Source organism: Thamnophis elegans, chromosome 2 (assembly GCF_009769535.1).
Source record: "Thamnophis elegans isolate rThaEle1 chromosome 2, rThaEle1.pri, whole genome shotgun sequence".
In the NCBI taxonomy this organism is placed as follows: domain Eukaryota; kingdom Metazoa; phylum Chordata; class Lepidosauria; order Squamata; family Colubridae; genus Thamnophis; species Thamnophis elegans.
In genome coordinates, this window is record NC_045542.1 from 136,051,095 (window position 1) to 136,068,504 (window position 17,410).

Below are 17,410 nucleotides of genomic sequence, written 5' to 3' on the forward strand. Positions count from 1 at the left end.
CTGTTTAGAAACTGAAACAGTATTTTCTGGAGACAGCTGGGCACCTGAGCTTGGCTTAGGCTTAGCTTAACTGCCCTGTATAAAGGAGTTTCTCTTTGTCTGTATTAAGCTCTGTGCTGGAAACGAAACTGGTCTGAATCTGTCTGATCTGAACTCTGAAATGAAACTAACTGTTCTCCTGCTTGTGTTCTGCTTGTAACTTCTACCATGTTGAAAGAATCCACTATTGGTACTGTACATTTATTCATCTGTTATTATGTATATAAAGAAGTTAATGAAGCTAGCTGAATCAGTTATCTGTGTGTGTTATCTGGATTTTATTTTTCTGCAACAAACTCTGACAAGATATGTCTGGAGGCTCACCTAAAAATGTTAAAAACTAGATCAGGGCTGCTTGCCATACTTCTTTGGGTTTTGATTCACAAAAAAAAACCTCTACCAGGCTTTCAAGCTTCTGCTTTTATATCCAGCAACAATAAAGTAACTTTCATGTACAGATAGTTCTCAACATACAATCTCAACTGGAACCAGAACTTCCCTTCCTACACAAGGACATTATTAAATGAATCATACCTGATTTTTAATTACCTTTTTTGACATGGTCATTAAGTGAATTACTGTGGTCTTTAAGTGATGCACACGGTCATTAAGCAATTTGGCTTCCTCCATTGTCTTTGCTTTTGGAAGGTAGTTGGAAAGAGTGCAAATAGAAATCACATCTTGGGATACTGCTGCCAGCATAAATCCATAAATCTGGCCCAAATTTTCATTATGTGACAGTTGTAAGTACAAGAACCAATGATATAACTCACTTTTTTCAGGCCGCTGTAATTTTGAATGGTCACTAAATGAGTGGCTGTTAAGTTGAGGATTAGTTGTAACCCTTGTAGTGCCTGTCCCAAAGATTAGTTGTAACCTTTGGGGTGCCTGTGGTGCTTTTTCAGGAGGCAATTGGACTTTCTTGTTTTTTTCTTTTGAAGATGTTTTGCTTCTCATATAAGATGATCAGTTCTGACAGGATAGTGGAGGATGGAAGGATTTACCATATTATTCGGAGTATAAGACACACCGTTTTCCCTCAAAAAAGAGGGTGAAAATCTGGGTGCATCTTATACACTGCATACAGCATTTTTGGCGACCTGAAACCCCGCCCGCTTTGCAAAAATAGCCATGCATGGCCTTTAGGAGGCTTCCAGAGTGCTCCTGGGGGAAAAAATGAGCAAAAAAACAGCTAGTTTTTGCCGGTTTTGCCCCTCCCCCACCCCAAGGAGCACTCTATAAGCCTCCTAAAGGCCATGCATGCCCTATTTTTGACAAAAAAGGGGCCTGTTTTCGCAAAAAATGGGGCGTTTTGGGGAGGTCTACAGAGTTTTTTTAAAAAATGCATCTTCAAAATCTTGGTGTGTTTTATATTCCGGTGTGTCTTATACTCTGAAAAATATGGTATATTCCATTCCATTCCATTCCTCTCCTCACTGTCCTGTCACAGCTGAAGAAGCTTTTTGGATGAGAAGCAAAAACGTCTTCAAAAGAAAAGTCCAGTTGCTTCCTGAAAAAACACCTTTGGGACAACCATGATCTGAATGAAGGAGAATCTCCACAGATCTTGTGGTGCCTGTTTCCTGACTTGGCTCATCTCAAAGGACTGACAGCAGGAGAGCTGGCTTTTCCCGAAAGGAAGTTCTGGTTCAGTTCCAAGAAAATAATAAAAAAAGGCAACCAGAACTTAATTGCTTTTATTCCTAAAGTGAGGCTTTAGTACATACTCTTCACCAACACTTGTCTATCTCTCCAGAGATGTGCAAGTGCTGTATTCTGTGATAGTAATTGGTCTTTAAAATCCATCTTTGCCATCGATGCTCTCCACTTGCAGGGAACCAAAGCTCAGTTATGGGGCTTTGCGAAAGAATGAAGCTGCCTATAACTAGCGATATGGTGCAGACCTCCTTCAGCTGGCAAAATACACATTGCTAGCCTTAGAGCAACAGCTGTTGCCCCTTCTTTCTTTCTCTTTTTTTCTTTTTCTTTTTCCCACTCTCAGCCCAGCCAGGAGTCAAGAAGGAACAAAAGTCTTTTGTCCCCAGATAGCAGCTGTCCCTCCCTTCATTTGCACACCACACTGCGGGGAGAGGAGGGGGCAGACACAGAGACCCCCTTACCATCTGCAGCAAAGACGTGTGTAAGGAAAAGGGAGGAAGTGACTACGAATTTGGAGCTCCTATGGCTTCTGTGGTTGTAAACCTGCTCCAGTAAGGTTTCCTGTTTGCTGCATTAGCAAGCAGTTAAATGAAATAAATGTTTACGACACAAAGGCAGGCATTCATATGTATGTATATGGCCATCCTGGGAAAGGAAAGAACTTGGAAAAAATACACACACACACACACACACACACACACACACACACACACACACACTATTCCTTTTCATTCTGTTAGTATCTCAAGCATTGGAGTCTGCAGCTAGCTACAGGGATGACAAATTGACAAAACAGATATTATGATGTCACAAGTTCCAGCCTTTTGTACGTACAGTATGATATTCAGCTCAAGTATGTAAGAGGCTACGTTTACATCATGAGGACACACTGCATAAGTTCTCCCTCCCCTCCTCTTCCCATCCCTCCTATGGATGTCAGGGGGCAATTTTCAGTACTGTCTTGCTCAGTATGGCAGGTTTTATTAAATGTATCTTCTGTTAAGGAATCAGCTCAATTGAAGCTTTGCAGATGGCCTGAATAGGATTTGCCATCTAGGGGTCAAGGATAAAACAATACGTATTATTTCCCATCTGCTTTCTAGTCAAACCACATCTTTCTTGAAGGACCTGACATTTTAGTTGCTGTTCTGATTGAGTTTTGCACTTGATTCTCAAATCATTCAGCCAGGTAAAGTACCTTGGTAGTGCGTCAGAAATAGAAAAGGGGGTTGAAAAGCCCTGAGTGGGTTGAAAGACTGGGTGCAATTTTTTTCTCAGATATATATATATTTTAACCACAATTTACTGGGAAATTGCTAATTGTATGTCATATATGGTTATACTTTTTTTGCCTAGTCAATAATGAGGTTGCTCCTTCTGGAGATGGAACAGGTTGCTTCTGTCTGTTCCATTCCCTTGTTGCCTTCAGCAGATCTGCAGAACACTGGCTGTCCACTGTGATTTAGGTGACAGAGGCAGAAGAAGCAGACCTCTGCATTTGTCAGCTGATGTCATCAGCAGAAGATGACCTTTAAGTAATCTAGGCTCCCTTAGTTGCTGAAGATATTAAAATTGGCAAGTAAATGACTGTTTAGTTCAAAAGTTCAGAATGGAAAGAGGGGTCCATCTCAGATGTCCTTGTTTGAGAAGAATAGGACAGGGTCACAGGAAGATACGCCCAGTTACTGCTTAGCTTTAAGGTCACACTTTGTACATGAGTTAACATTTGCTGGGAGCAAATGGAAGAGATCCATTCCAATTTAGAAAGGATAGAAGACATACAAAGAGACTATTCTTTGTAGTGAACCAACTGCCCTAGAAATTCTCTCTCTCTCCCTCCCTCCCCCCCTCTCTCTCTTTCACACACACACACACACACACACACACACACACACACACACACGGGATTTGAAGAAGCAGAATAGAAAGAGTATAGATGCTTTGAATGTTGGTGTTGGAGAATACTCCTGAGAATACCATGGGTAGCCAAGAAAATAAAGAAATAGGAATAGAATAGAATAACAGAATTGGAAGGGACCTTGGAGGTCTTCTAGTCCAAACCCCTGCCTAGGCAGGAAACCCTACACCACTTCAGACAAATTGTTATCCAACATCTTCTTAAAAACCTCCAGTGTTGGAGCATTCACAACTTTTGGAGGTAATTTGTTCCACTGATTGATGGTTCTAACTGTCAGGAAATTTCTCCTTAGTTCTAAGTTGCTTCTCTCCTTGATTAGTTTCTACCCATTGTTTCTTGTCCTACCCGTCAGGTGTTTTGGAGATGATAGATAGATAGATAGATAGATAGATAGATAGATAGATAGATAGATAGATAGATAGAAGAAATCAGTTTAGTGTTTTCACTTCAGGTACAATTGGCTAGGCTCAAACTTTCACATTTTGAGTGCATTATGTGAAGACCTGTTGCAGCTTTCTTGAAAAATCCATAATGTTGGAAAAGGTAGATGAATTAAAAATTAGAATGGCCAGCTACAAGATGAATGGATTGGGGCCTTGTCGGAAGACCTGAAAGACCAGGTTGAGGACAAATCATTCTGGAGAAAATTTAACTACATGGTGACTAATAGGCAACACTGACTTCATTACATGTAGATCAACTGATCATATTTATATTTCATTTGAGTATAATATGCCTTCCTATTTTTATTTTCTTTTAAACATAATAAAAGGAATATACAGATGCCATTGGCAATGTGATGCTTCCTATCTTTTTTTCAGTACTTCTCTAAACCTGCAAGGTCAATGCCCAAGCTCCTGAGGTTAATGGAGTGAAAATTTAATGTTGTGGAAAGCACAAGGTTGGCCATCTGCAAAAGAGAATGGCATCATTTTTTTTTTAAAACTCACATCTTTTTGGCAAAATTCTTCATATTATTCACCCATCTTCATACCACAACGCTGAGAAACATGACTTAGCAATGTGATAAGGACTGAAGGAAAATGGGAAGAATGCTAACTTGTAGTTTGATCAAGAGACCAGGCAGTATTTTCTTGATCTGAGCTAAGTGCATATGCATATGAACTTGTATCAGAGGCTACCAAAGCAGAACTACTGTCATGTTATTGGGTGCAAGTATAAATTGGCAAGATCATCTAGATGGTACAATGTAAATTTGGGATTACCGTATTTAAGAAAATATGGACAGTAATTTTTGGGAGGCCAAGAAACTGTAGGAGAAGGAATGGCAGAATCTGGGAGTGGAATGAAAAGAGGAACTAGCCTAGAATCATTATGTAGGCACAAGCAAACTAAATCCAAACTCCCTCAAGTGCCTAACTCTAACCAGGTGTTGATGGTTAGTTGAAAAATGCCTGTGCATAGACTTTAGCAATAAATCATTTTAATTGGACTTTCAGGTGCGACCTGGTCTTTTGCACCTCATAGAAAACAGCCTTAAGTATCTAGAGTCTCTAAACCAAATATTCCACCAATCAAGCATTATATCATTCTGATTTGTATTAAACTAGGATTTTTTGCTAGGTTCAAATTAGAGAATATGGGATTTATACAGGGCAACAATAATGTAGACTCTTTTGAATCTGTAATTGCTTTTTCAAGCCATGTGGTTCATTTTAAGACTGGTTACAGTATATGCTTTGACTGCTCTTCAGTATCAGATAAATGTTTCAATCTAATGGAAAATCAATTGAGGTTACAAAATGCAGGTTTCTTGAAGTGTCATTCTAAGATTATGGTAAGCAAGTTTGGAATTAATTTAGTTGCTGAGCGTCAATATTTATTAAGCAGTATAAGAGGAAACCTTGCACTGCCAAAAATTCCTAGGAGAAGGGGAGGAAAAGATAACAAGTACCATGATTTTTCATACTAACTTCCTGATTTAAGATATAATTTAAAATTCTTTAAATAAGTTTACAATCTTTAAAATCAGTGTATCATTCTGTTTTTGTGACAGATATGAAACTAGTCATATTTAAAGGCTTTTGTAACATAAATAAAACCAATGAAAGCAAGTTCAATTTCTCTGCCAAAGAAATGGCATTCTTGACATCTAACATACTTGCAATAGATTTTACAGAACAGTAAGACTTTTTTTTTTGAAGATTCTACAATACACATGAATTTTAAAAGGTCTTTGTTGACAAATATTGGCAGACATTTGATAAGATTTTCAATAAACTTACATTTGCATAAGAGCATTTTCACTTCAAAATTTGCTTACTTGAAATTTATTCAGAATTCAGTAATTTCTTGTGACTGTTTTGGCTGCTTCATTTTTTGCCCCAAATATCTACATTCTTCACGCATTATTGTGATTTCTAATGCTAACATCTGATTAAATGAGCTGTACTTCATAAAAGCATATGCCTTTTAATAAAATTGGTCTGTCTGCAGAGATGCTACCAGATTTTCCTTGTTTTTTTTCTTTTTCTTTTTTTTTTGCAAAACATAGACAAACACAGCTCTCTTCTTAGAAAACTAACACTTTTGCATTGGGTGTAGTTTTGTGCATGTTGACAAGAAAACTTATGTTTGAATCTCCGTTCCAGGAAAATTTTCTGAGTGTGGTTCCATAAAATCAGTTGCTTTTCAGAGGTTGTTACCGACACGATAGCAACACATTTCTTGCATGTTCAGCTCATGAATTCAACTAAGAATTTGGCACTTGCCGTTAATGTAACAATACTGGAAAAAATGTACTTCATTTGAATTTCCTGTGTTTGTATTTCTCTGCTTATATCACATCGAGGATGAAAATGTCCCTAGGTTGTTGGTAGCTGTGGTTTAGACTCATTGTAAACACCCCAGATGGTTCATAAAATCCTTTTCAAATGCCATCTGTCAGGCGTGTGTCCAGCCAGCAGCCTGTCATTTTGCTACAAGAAAAGAGAAGGCGGGGATTCCTTTACCCCTTGTTTCCCTTAGTTTGTTTCTGAATTACTTTTGGGAACGTTTGCTTTGAAGCTACAAAGCCAGGAGCGACCGTTGCTCTATGGAATCATGCAAAATAAGGATGTTTGTAGCTTGGCTAGTTCCATGGAAGAAGTAACACAATGTCACTGATCCTGTATCTTAAAGTTACACCATGGTCTTGTAGTAAGTTGCCAGTTTATTAAGGGCTTTCTTGGCAAAAAGACATTCCTGGAACCCAAATACTTTTATTTTATTTATTTATGTATTTAACTTGTCAAACATGTACAAAATAACAGGTATAAGTATAAACATGGACATGAACAAAGGAAATGGGGGCAGTAGGACAGGGACAATAGGCATGCTGGTGCGTTTATGCACGCCCCGTTTACGGACCTCTTAGGAACGGGGTAAGGTCCACAGTAGACAGTTTAAGGCTGAAGCTGTGCGGGTTAGAGGATGTAAAAACGGAGTCAGGTAGAGCGGTCCAGGTGTTGACCACTCTGTCGCTGAAGTAATTTTTTTCTGCAATAGAGTTTGGAACGGTTTACCTTGAGTTTGTATCGATTGTTTGCCCATGTATTATTTTGTAGAAGCTGAAGTAGTCGTTGACAGGTAGGACATTGTAGCAGACAATTTTATGTACTATGCTTAGGTCAGACCATAGGTGGTGTAGTTCCAGGTTATCCAAGCCCAAAATTTCAAGCCTGGTGGCATAAGGGATTTTATTTTGAGAAGAGAAGTGGACAACTCTTCTCGTGAAATACCTCTGGACCTGCTCAATTGTATAGAATAGAATAGAATTCTTTATTGGCCAAATTGATTGGACACACAAGGAATTTTTTCTTCGTTGCATATGCTCTCAGTGTACATAAAAAGACAAGATACATTCATCAAGAATCATAAGGTACAACCCTTAATGATAGTCATAGGGTACAAATAAGTAATCGGGAAACAAAGTATTAATGTCTCATATACAGTGCAGATTCCAAGCAGATGAGATGTATTCAAGAATTGGTCTGGCAAAGGTTTTGTATGCCCTAGTTTGCAGTACAATGTTACCGGAGAAGAAAAAAATAAAACATAAAAATAAATAAAATAAACAAAAATAATTTTTAAAAAATCTAAAGAAGGTAAGTCAATGGACCCATAGCTCAGTTAGTGCTGAGAGCTTGGGAAAAGCAGTGAGCTGATACAAACCAGCCCATTCGATGCAGTCAGATGTGTTTGTTCTGAGCACTTGAAACAAAAGAAATATTACTAAAATTTCATTTGTATAGAATTCAAAGCATTACAGCTGTGTGTCAGTCATAGGGTGTATCTTTTCCTTAATATGAATAAGATATAGATTTATTTTCTCCTCAGTGAGTCTCCAAGGATACAGGAACTGTGTTTTGAAGAGATACTCAAAATAAAGTACAGTGAATTACTTCTACCCGGAGAAAGTTAAATATGCATCACTCGAAGTGCTTGATGTTCAATTTTTATTTGATTGTATCCCGATTATGAGAAACAGCTCTCCCTACCCCCATCCCACTCTATTTTATGCAAGTATTGTTCTATTTGGGAAAGCTTTGTGAAATCATATAAGTACTCTATAAATAGGCTAGGTATTTGAGAGGAATGAAAAATTATAAGTAAACTGAGAAATATTTCTGTTTTGTACTTGGCACTTAGATTATCACAGAGACAGAAGATGCACAAAACAATATTCCTGGAAAAAATGTCATAGTTAAGAATGTGAATATATTATGGAAATAACTCACGTTATACAAAGATTCCAAGAGAACCAGTAGTGCTGTCCCATCAATGACCAATCAAATAGAAAGAACTTTGTGTGAAATAATTTCTAGAGGGTAAATTCTCCTCTCCTCTCCCCTCCTCCCCTCTCCTCTCCCATCTCCTCCTCTCCCCTCCTCTCTGCTGGGCTCCGCTCCCCTCTTCTGCCTTCTGCTCTCCTCTTTCCCCCTTTTCTTCTCTCCTTTGACAAGCAGCGAGCAGAGCAAATGAAATAGTGATAGTTATCCATACTTGGGCACAGAAGTGCTGGTTTAAACTGTCTATTGGCTTCTCTACATTGACTTTTTCCGTAGAAGATCTCACCTGGTCACACTACTGTTTCCCTCAGCATTATCATAATGTAATATTTGTTTCTTTCCAAAAGTACTCTTGTAACATCAGTACTCACCTTGTTCTGTCTGTTTTTTCTTTACCTAGGCACCACACGTCCTCCAAGAGAAGGAGAAGTGCCTGGTGTGGACTATAACTTTCTAAGCGTACAAGAGTTTCTTGAACTTGAAAAAAGCGGAACTCTGCTTGAAGTAGGAACCTATGAAGGTATGTTCTGAGACACCTAAATGTTGAAAGGAGGGTTCTTAAAGCGTCTTGGGAAATTTTAAGATTGCATTTGTGACACTCCTGAGTGTTTATAAGGAATCCACTGAGATATTTTGTAGGGGGAAAAATCTGTTTTTCAAAGAATTTTTTTATTTTTTTAATTCTCTTACATACCATTTTAAGTATACATTCACATAATTGTTATTCTTTTTTACATTTATCACTCTTATACATGTATTATTTCATTTAATAATTTACAATGTACAGTTTGGGTTGCTTTATTTACCATCCTTTCCTCCTTTTGTAACACCTCCTTGTTTTCCCTTTCTTTTCTCCCTCCCTCCCTTCTCTACTTCCTTCCTTCCTCCTCTCCTTTCTCCTTCCTTCTTCCCTTGCCTTTCTCCTACTTCTGCTCTTCTTCCCCTTCCTACCCTCTCTTCTTCTCTTTCTCTCCTTTCCATCCTCCCTCCTTACCTCTTTCTTCTTTCTAGGGGAAAAAAAAATCTTATCTATGTAAGTAGATCTCTAACATAAAAAAATCAGTAATAGAAGGAGTCCATTAGAGTTTAACATTCTGTATTAAAACTAGTTGCCTGCAAATTGCCATATTTTCCTATATTGGTGAACCTTATCTCCAATGTATATGGGTAATCTTTGCTTACAACCGGTTCATTTAGTGACTATTCAAGGTTACAATAGCATTGAAAAAGTCACTTATGACTTTTTGGACACATTTTTCGACCATTGCAGTATCTTCCATGGTCACGTGATCAAAATTCAGATGCTTGGCAACTGACTCATATTTATGATAGTGGCAATGTCCTGGAGTCATGTGATCACCTTTTGTGACCTTCTTACCAGCAAAATCATTGGGGAGACGAGATTCACTTAACAAGCATGTTACTAACTTAACAGCTGCAGTGATTCACTAAACAACTGTGGCACGAAAGGTTGTAAAAAGGGGGCAAAATTCATCTAACAAGTGACAACAAAAAAACTGGGGCTCAATTATAATTATAATTACGACTTAATTATGGTCATAAGTTGAGAATTATCTGTATACAATAGCCATAGAGCAGGTATTCCCAACCCCCGGTTGGTGGACTGGCATTGGTTCCGTGGCATGCCAGAAACTGGGGAGCACAAACAAGCGAAGCCCCATCCACGGGATGCAAGCAGCACATGAAACCACATACCCTCCGGTTCATGGAAAAACCTCTCACCACAGAACCTGTCCCTGGTGCCCAAAAGTTTGGGGGCCACTGCCATAGAGTGTTTGGTAGCTTTCTGAAAATTTATTTTCTTGGGGGGGGGGGGAACCATTCAGGAAGCATGTAAGTACATGACATGAAGCAGTTTTTACATTGCTCCACCTATTTGTAAAAACCACATTCCCCCATTGTATTAGAAAAGTATGTTTGAGGCTACAGAGGCTGATGGAGTTGGCAGAAATGGCTAAATTGACAATTTTGATTAAAGAAAAGAATATAAGTACCTTTGTTGCCACATGGAAACCGCTTCTGAACTTTGTGCTTGATGTGGGGAAAAAGCAAAACTTCGATTTTGGGTTTTACTGATTAAACTGATACGTGTTTATAGAAATGGCTAATTTATATTACTATGGAAAAGTAAAAAGTTGTGGTTTGATATTAATGCTTTATTTTACTGCAACAAAGGGAGTCAGAAGTCAAATCCTTTTTTTTTTCCCTCCTCTCCCCCCTCCCCACTGTCTTCCTATTTCCTTTTGCATTTTGTGTCATTTTATAACCTAATAAAAAAATTTAAAAAAGAAAAATACGTTGGAGAGGGCAGAAATATTAATGATTTAAGTAGTCCTTGAATCAATTGTTTAATGACAGTTCCAAGTTACAATAGCACTGAAAAAAGTGACTTATGTCGAGTTCTCACACTTATGACCGTTGCAGCATCCCCATAGTCACGTGATCAGATTTTGGGTGCTTGGCAACCGGTATGTATTTATAACAGTTGCAAGTCCTGGGATTGTCATTTGCAACCTGTCATTTGCAACCTTCTGACAAGCAAGGTCAATGGGAAAGTCAGTTGCGTGATTCACTTAAAAACCTAAGTGATTTGCTTAACAACCATGGCAAAAAAAAGTTTGCAAAATGGGGCACAACTCGTTTAACAATCGCCTTGTTTAGCAGTGGAAATTTTGGGCTCAGCTGTGGTCATAAGTCAAGGACTAGCTGTAATATTGAGGTTTATTTCAGCCTACATCCTAACTTATTGCTTCCAGTAATTTGTTTATTTGAAAATGTCTGGGTGTCTGGACAGCTGGACACATGAGTCTAAATAACATTGGACTTCATTGATTTGTTAATGATCTTGCAGACCATTTAAGCCCCTTTTAGCTGCAATTCTATGCATTCTTAATTAGCAGAAAGCTTCACAGAATTGAGTCAAATATATATTTTCAGGGTTATTTTGTATTGTCCCCCCCCTCCTCTACTGCTCATTTTGCTAATGTTTAAATTCTCTCAAGTTTACTTAACTTTCTTTTTAAGCTGACAAAGATTTTGCTAGTTGGAGATTTTAGGAACAATAGCAAATAATTCTTTTAATAACAAATATAAAGGCATTCTGCAAAGGCTTTCTAAATAAGAGGGTGCTATGCCAATCCAGCCACAAAAGGTGATAATTGACGCATTTCTGGTCTCTTGTAGCAATCATCATAAGGCCTTTTCTCAGATTATCAGAAGGATGAATGGCTGCATATTAAAAAGAATTACTGAAATATTCCATTAAAAAGAAGAAGAGTGGTCATTCTTACAAATTTAAGAACTATTCATCCAGTCTGTTTTGTTGCAAGTTTAATGATAGATCTTTATCACTTACCCCTCTTTTACTGCATACAGAAATTCTTTTCAATCTGACTCCAAATCTTTACAAGTATCTTTTCTTGTTAGAATAATATTTAAAAATAAATTAATTCAAATCTTCACTAAAGTGAAGGTCCATGAAGAAAAGAACTATGACACAGGTAGAAATTTCATCTTGCCACTAAAAACAATTAAATCTTTTTACATAATACAATGGGAAGGGATCTTGAAGGACTTCTAGTCCAACCTCTGCTCAAGCAGGAGATCCTATATCCATGATGGAGGTGGCACACAGAGCCCTGTCTGCGGGCACGTGAGCCCATCTCAGCTCCACCGCGTATGCGCCCCCCCCACCGTGGCCCATTTTTGGTCCCAGGAGGCTGCAGGGAGGCCTGCTAGGTCCAAAAGGGGGCACAGGAAGGGTCACATGTGCATGTGTGCGGGGCGGAGGGATGCAGGGGGGTTGTGCATGCATGCACAGGGGGGGCAGAGCACGCGGGGGGGTGTCGTGTACATATTGCATTATGGATGTGGGCACACGCAACTGCGCTGTTGCGCAAGTGTACATGCTTTTGACACATGACAACAAAAAGGTTAGCCATCACTGCCGTATACCATTTCAGACTAATAGTTGTCCAATCTCCTCTTTAAAATCTTCAGTGTTGGAGTACCCATAAGCAAGTCATTCCACCGATTAATTGCTCTCACTGTCAGGAAAGTTGTCCTTACTTCTAGGTTGATTCTCTCCTTGATTATTTTCCATCCATTGCTTCTTGTTCTGCCTTCAGGAGTTTTGGAGAATAGCAGTTAGACTAGCAGTTAGACTTATATACCGCTTCATAGGGCTTTCAGCCCTCTCTAAGCGGTTTACAGAGTCAGCATATCGCCCCCACAGTCTGGGTCCTCATTTCACCCACCTCGGAAGGATGGAAAGGCTGAGTCAACCTTGAGCCGGTGTGATTTGAACCGCTGAACTGCAGATAGCAGTCAGCTGAAGTGGCCTGCAGTACTGCACCCTAACCACTGCGCCACCTCGGAATAAATTGACCCCCTCTTCCTTGTGGCAATTGCTATCATGTTATCTCTGGTCATTATTTTCATTAAAGTAGACATGTAGAGAGCATTAAATAATAAACCCTGCCACCCGGCCCCATTATAATACCCCTCTATCAAGGCCAGACATCAGAGCTCTTTTGGAAGTTTCCTGTCTGAGCAGAGGGTTGGACTAGAAAATCTCCAAGGTCCCTTCTAACTCTCTTATTCTGAAACCAGGAGTTTGTGGGCAGACTTTACCATATTGCAGAGGGCAGGAGCCACAGCAGAAAAAGTCCTTTTCCTCGACCCTACCACCTGAAATTCTTTGGCTGAAGGGATCCAAATAGGCCTCTTCCATGGAGCAAATGGGATGGGCTAATCCCATTGAAGTGAGATAGCTCCTCTGATACCTAAGCCATAAACAGTTTTAAAAGATAACAACCAACACCTTGATTTAGACCCTGAAGGGAACATTACTTTGAGGTCTAGTCCTCTGGGATTGGGCGGCCTATAAATCGATTTAATAAATAAATAAATAAATAAATAAATAAATAAATAAATAAATAAATAAATAAATAGTACAATAATTTAGAGGGACGTGGTGGCTAGAGGGATGCAGTGGCTCAGTGGCTAAGACACTGAGCTTGTCAATCAGAAGGTTGGTAGTTCAGCGGTTTGAATCCCTAGGGCCATGTAATGGGATGAGCTCCTGTTATTTGTCCCAGCTTCTGCCAACCTAGCAGTTCGAAAGCACGTAAAAAATGCAAGTAGAAAAATAGGGACCACTTTGGTGGGAAGGTAACAGTGCTCCGTGCTCCGTCGGCATTGAGTCATGCCGACCACATGACCACGGAGACTGTCTTCAGACAGTGCTGGCTCTTCGGCTTAGAAACGGAGATGAGCACCGCCCCCTAGAGCCAGAAACGACTAGCACGCAAGTGCGGGGGAACCTTTACCTTTACAATAATTTAAAAATATAAATTAGCAGTACTGAGATAACCTTAGGGCTTTGTCTAATGAGCTTTTGTTTTATGGCCTTTTACAGGGACCTTTCAATAGGAAGCAATCCTATTAAAAATCTTGTATTTCCTTTGCTTATCTTCTGCTTCTCGTCTTAAAAAAAAAAAGTCTAATCACCCTTTGCTAGTCACAGAAATGCAAACCGCAGTACAAACTTGCCTAATTCTTTGTTTGTTTCATTCATTCATTACTATTGATGAGGCAAGGAAGTTTTCCCCTTCGCACATTGTGGGAACCACCACATTATTAATTAAATGTGTTTTGAACGTTGTATTTTTTTTTAAAATCACTAAATTACAGCGGCTGCATAAATTCACCGCAAAATACAAAAGGTTATGCAAACACGATCCTGGCTTAGGTGAAGATTATGATGATTAGACAACCATTGATTTGGAATTACATGTACACCTCCCCCCTTTCCTGTGGCTCTCCAAATCATTTGTAAAATTGTGGTGCGTTTCCTTCAGGTTTCCTTCTCCTTCCCACCACCCCCTCATTCCTTCCCTTCGCTTTCAATGAATAGCCTGCAGACTAGAGGTTGATTTGTTCTATATAAGCTTTGCTGTGACTGCTCTCATTACTTGCAGTGGGTGTGTTGTGCTAAATCATAGGGTAGGGCTTGCGTTCCTTGAGTTGATGACTGAAGTAATTTACATCATTAGGAGGTAAAAGCACAAATGGGGTGCAATTGAAGAGCTCCGGAAATCGGGATAGTTTTTTTAAAAAAATTAAAAATCAACAAACACCCAAGACCACTAGATCAGATCGGTATAAACGTTTCCAAATATTAACGTAGCAAGCGATTGCAGTTAAGAGAATGCCCATGTTTCAATACTGACAGGCAATATTTCATGGTTAATTTTAAGCTGACATACCCAGTTTTATAGGGACGTGGTGGCTCAGTGGCTAAGACTCTGAGGTTGTCGATCAGAAAGGTCAGCGGTTTGGCGGTTCGAATCCCCAGTGCCGCGTAACGGAGTGAGCTCCCGTTACTTGTCTCAGCTTTTGCCAACTTAGCAGTTCGAAAGCATGTAAAATTGCAAGTAGAAAAATAGGGACCACCTTTGGTGGGAAGGTAACAGTGCTCCGTACGCCTTCAGCATTGAGTCATGCCGGCCACATGACCATGGAGAAGTCTTGAAACGGAGATGAACACTGCCCCCTTGAGTTGGGAACCACTAGCACATATGCACAAGGGGAACCTTTATCTTTACTTTTACCCAGTTTTATAACTTCTCTTACAGATATGCAGATGGATGGTTTCAGGCTTTACCTTTATATACCTTTATAGTCAGGGGGAAACTGAATTAACAGGAAGCCTTTGTAAAGGTTATCAGTGAATTATTTGTTTCTACTTGTGGTCTAAAACATATGTAGCCCTGTGAAATGTCTCACAACTGTCTTGTCATTTGTTGTTCCACATTGTGGGAAAACCAAATGTAACCTTTAATTACAATCAGTGACTAAAACCAGGTGTAAATGACATTTTCAAAAGGACAGTGTGATTTTACTGTAATTCTTAGAAAAGGGTTACAGGTAGAAAGTAGAATATTAAAAAAAAACCTTTCTGTACAAGAAAAGGAAATTGGTGGAAAATTACCTGTAAACTTGAAAGTTTGAGATGCTGTGCATAGTATCTTAATATTTGGCCTAATATCCTTTTAATTGTCTACTGTGTTGAATGAGATAGAAAAATGTAGTGTGTATGTCTCTGTGTGATGGGGTAATTTAAAATAATAACTAAATTGTTGGACTGAGATTAGGAAGACCCAGGTTCAAATTCCCATTCACATTGTGATTTTAAGCCATTCGCAACTTCTCAGGTTAATTTATCATATGCAAATCAGTTATACTGCCTTGCATCCCTCTAAAACAAGCAGGAAATAAATGCCATGGCAAAGGAGGTGGTCCTAGATCCGGGATTATGGATTATAAGTGACAGCCCAAACTCCATCTGCTGTTGAATTTTACCATGAAAAATAATTGTGCTTGTGGTGGTTTTATGTCCTAGTTGTCTCCAATCTAAGGCAAAGAAAGGAAATCTGAAGACTTAAAGCTGTCCATCAGGGATGAACTTCTGGCCTACAAAACTGTCACAGGTCACAGATCACAATCTTCTCCACTCAACCCAGGCTCAAGAACCAGGCTCAAGAACTTAGAGAACTTAGAACAATGACTAGTTTCCACATAAAAGTGATGATACTTTGTTTTGAATACTAAACAAGCAGGAGTTGTTTTGCAGCCTTACTAAATTAAGTGGGAGGTGAAACTAGAGCAGAACATGAATGATTGCACCAGTTCATGGAATGCCACCATAACAAGATTGTCAACTGTTGTTTTGTCTACATAACTGGAGACTTTTATAAAATAATTTTTAAGAGAAGTAGCGTTCCAAGGGCAGGGTGGTGATGTTGGACCCACATGCAGAGCTCGCAGCAGATTCGGACAGTGAGGAGGTTGGGGAGGAACATGGGCCAGTCCTGGAGTCTGGGGAAGGCTCTGATGAGGGCTCTGTGTTGGAGGCAGAGAGGGGGCCAGAGGCATATGTCAGTTATCAGCTGCCTTCAGATTCAGACATCAGTGAGGCAGACGAACAGCTGGAGTTTCCAGGGTGCTCATGCACAGAGTTGCCAGACGAAGGGAACAGCTAAAGAACAGGGGTCGACTTGGGAGTAAGGCCACAGGTGGCCAATGAATGGTCCCTCCCAGAGGAAATAAAAGAGGAGTGAAAGGGGAATGGAGTTTGCAGGAGACAATTAGTTCACTTAGTTGGTTCATGACTCTCCGAGACTCCTTGCCAAGTTTCCTTGAAAAGTTTCGCAGATATTGGCTGGCAGCTCTCCAAGCCAGATAAGGTCTGTGACTATAAATCCTCCTTTGAAAGACTTTGCTGGATGTGAATGAGCATAGTAAATTAATAAAAGGGTTTTTTTGTCGGGACCAGGAGTTTGCTTCATTCTCTCGGAAAGCCTCAGTCAGAACAGGTGGGAACAGGTAATAGGGAGGTGCTACTGAAGACAAGGAGGATAATTGGAGAGTGGAGATGACATGTGTGGAGTTGAGTCTAACAGATAGCTGAAAATATTATTGTCAGTTCACTCCGTATCCTTCCTTCTATCCAGGACATAGCACATAAGGGATGCTTGAGCCTGCAGGATTGTCTGGGACGCTACACATCCTCTTCACATCCTGTTTTCTTTGTTACCTTCCTGGAGGAGGCTTCGTGTTGTCTGATTCAGTCATCCAGATTCAGACACAGTTTTGTTCCATACAGCACCAATCTTGTTAACTCTCAAGTTTCCGCTTTTCGCTAAGAGATTGGACAACCATTTGTCTGAAATGGTATAGGGTTTCTTGCCTGATCAGAGGGTTGGACTAGAAGACCTTCAAGGTCCCTTCCAACTCTGTTATTCTGTTCTGTTCCTTCCAACTCTGTTATTCTGTTCTGTTACATTCCTGTGTATGTGTGTGTGTGTGTGTATAGCATGAGTATATGTATAGCATGTATATATGTGTATTATGTATGGTAAGATATAGACTTTCTTTTGATAGCAGGCAACAGAATTTCATTAATTTCATTAATGACAAT

At 39.5% G+C, this 17,410-nt stretch overlaps 1 protein-coding gene across 20 annotated transcripts in view; it reads left to right on the top strand.

The window, feature by feature from the left end:
- MAGI1 (membrane associated guanylate kinase, WW and PDZ domain containing 1) overlaps window positions 1-17,410 on the top strand; it is a 508,140-nt gene that overhangs the window by 354,422 nt on the left and 136,308 nt on the right. For all 20 annotated transcript variants that reach the window (XM_032211724.1, XM_032211704.1, XM_032211706.1 and 17 more), the window contains exon 3: window positions 8,807-8,926. In XM_032211724.1, coding sequence (XP_032067615.1) covers window positions 8,807-8,926 — 120 coding nt within the window. The remainder of the gene's footprint in view (window positions 1-8,806; window positions 8,927-17,410) is intronic.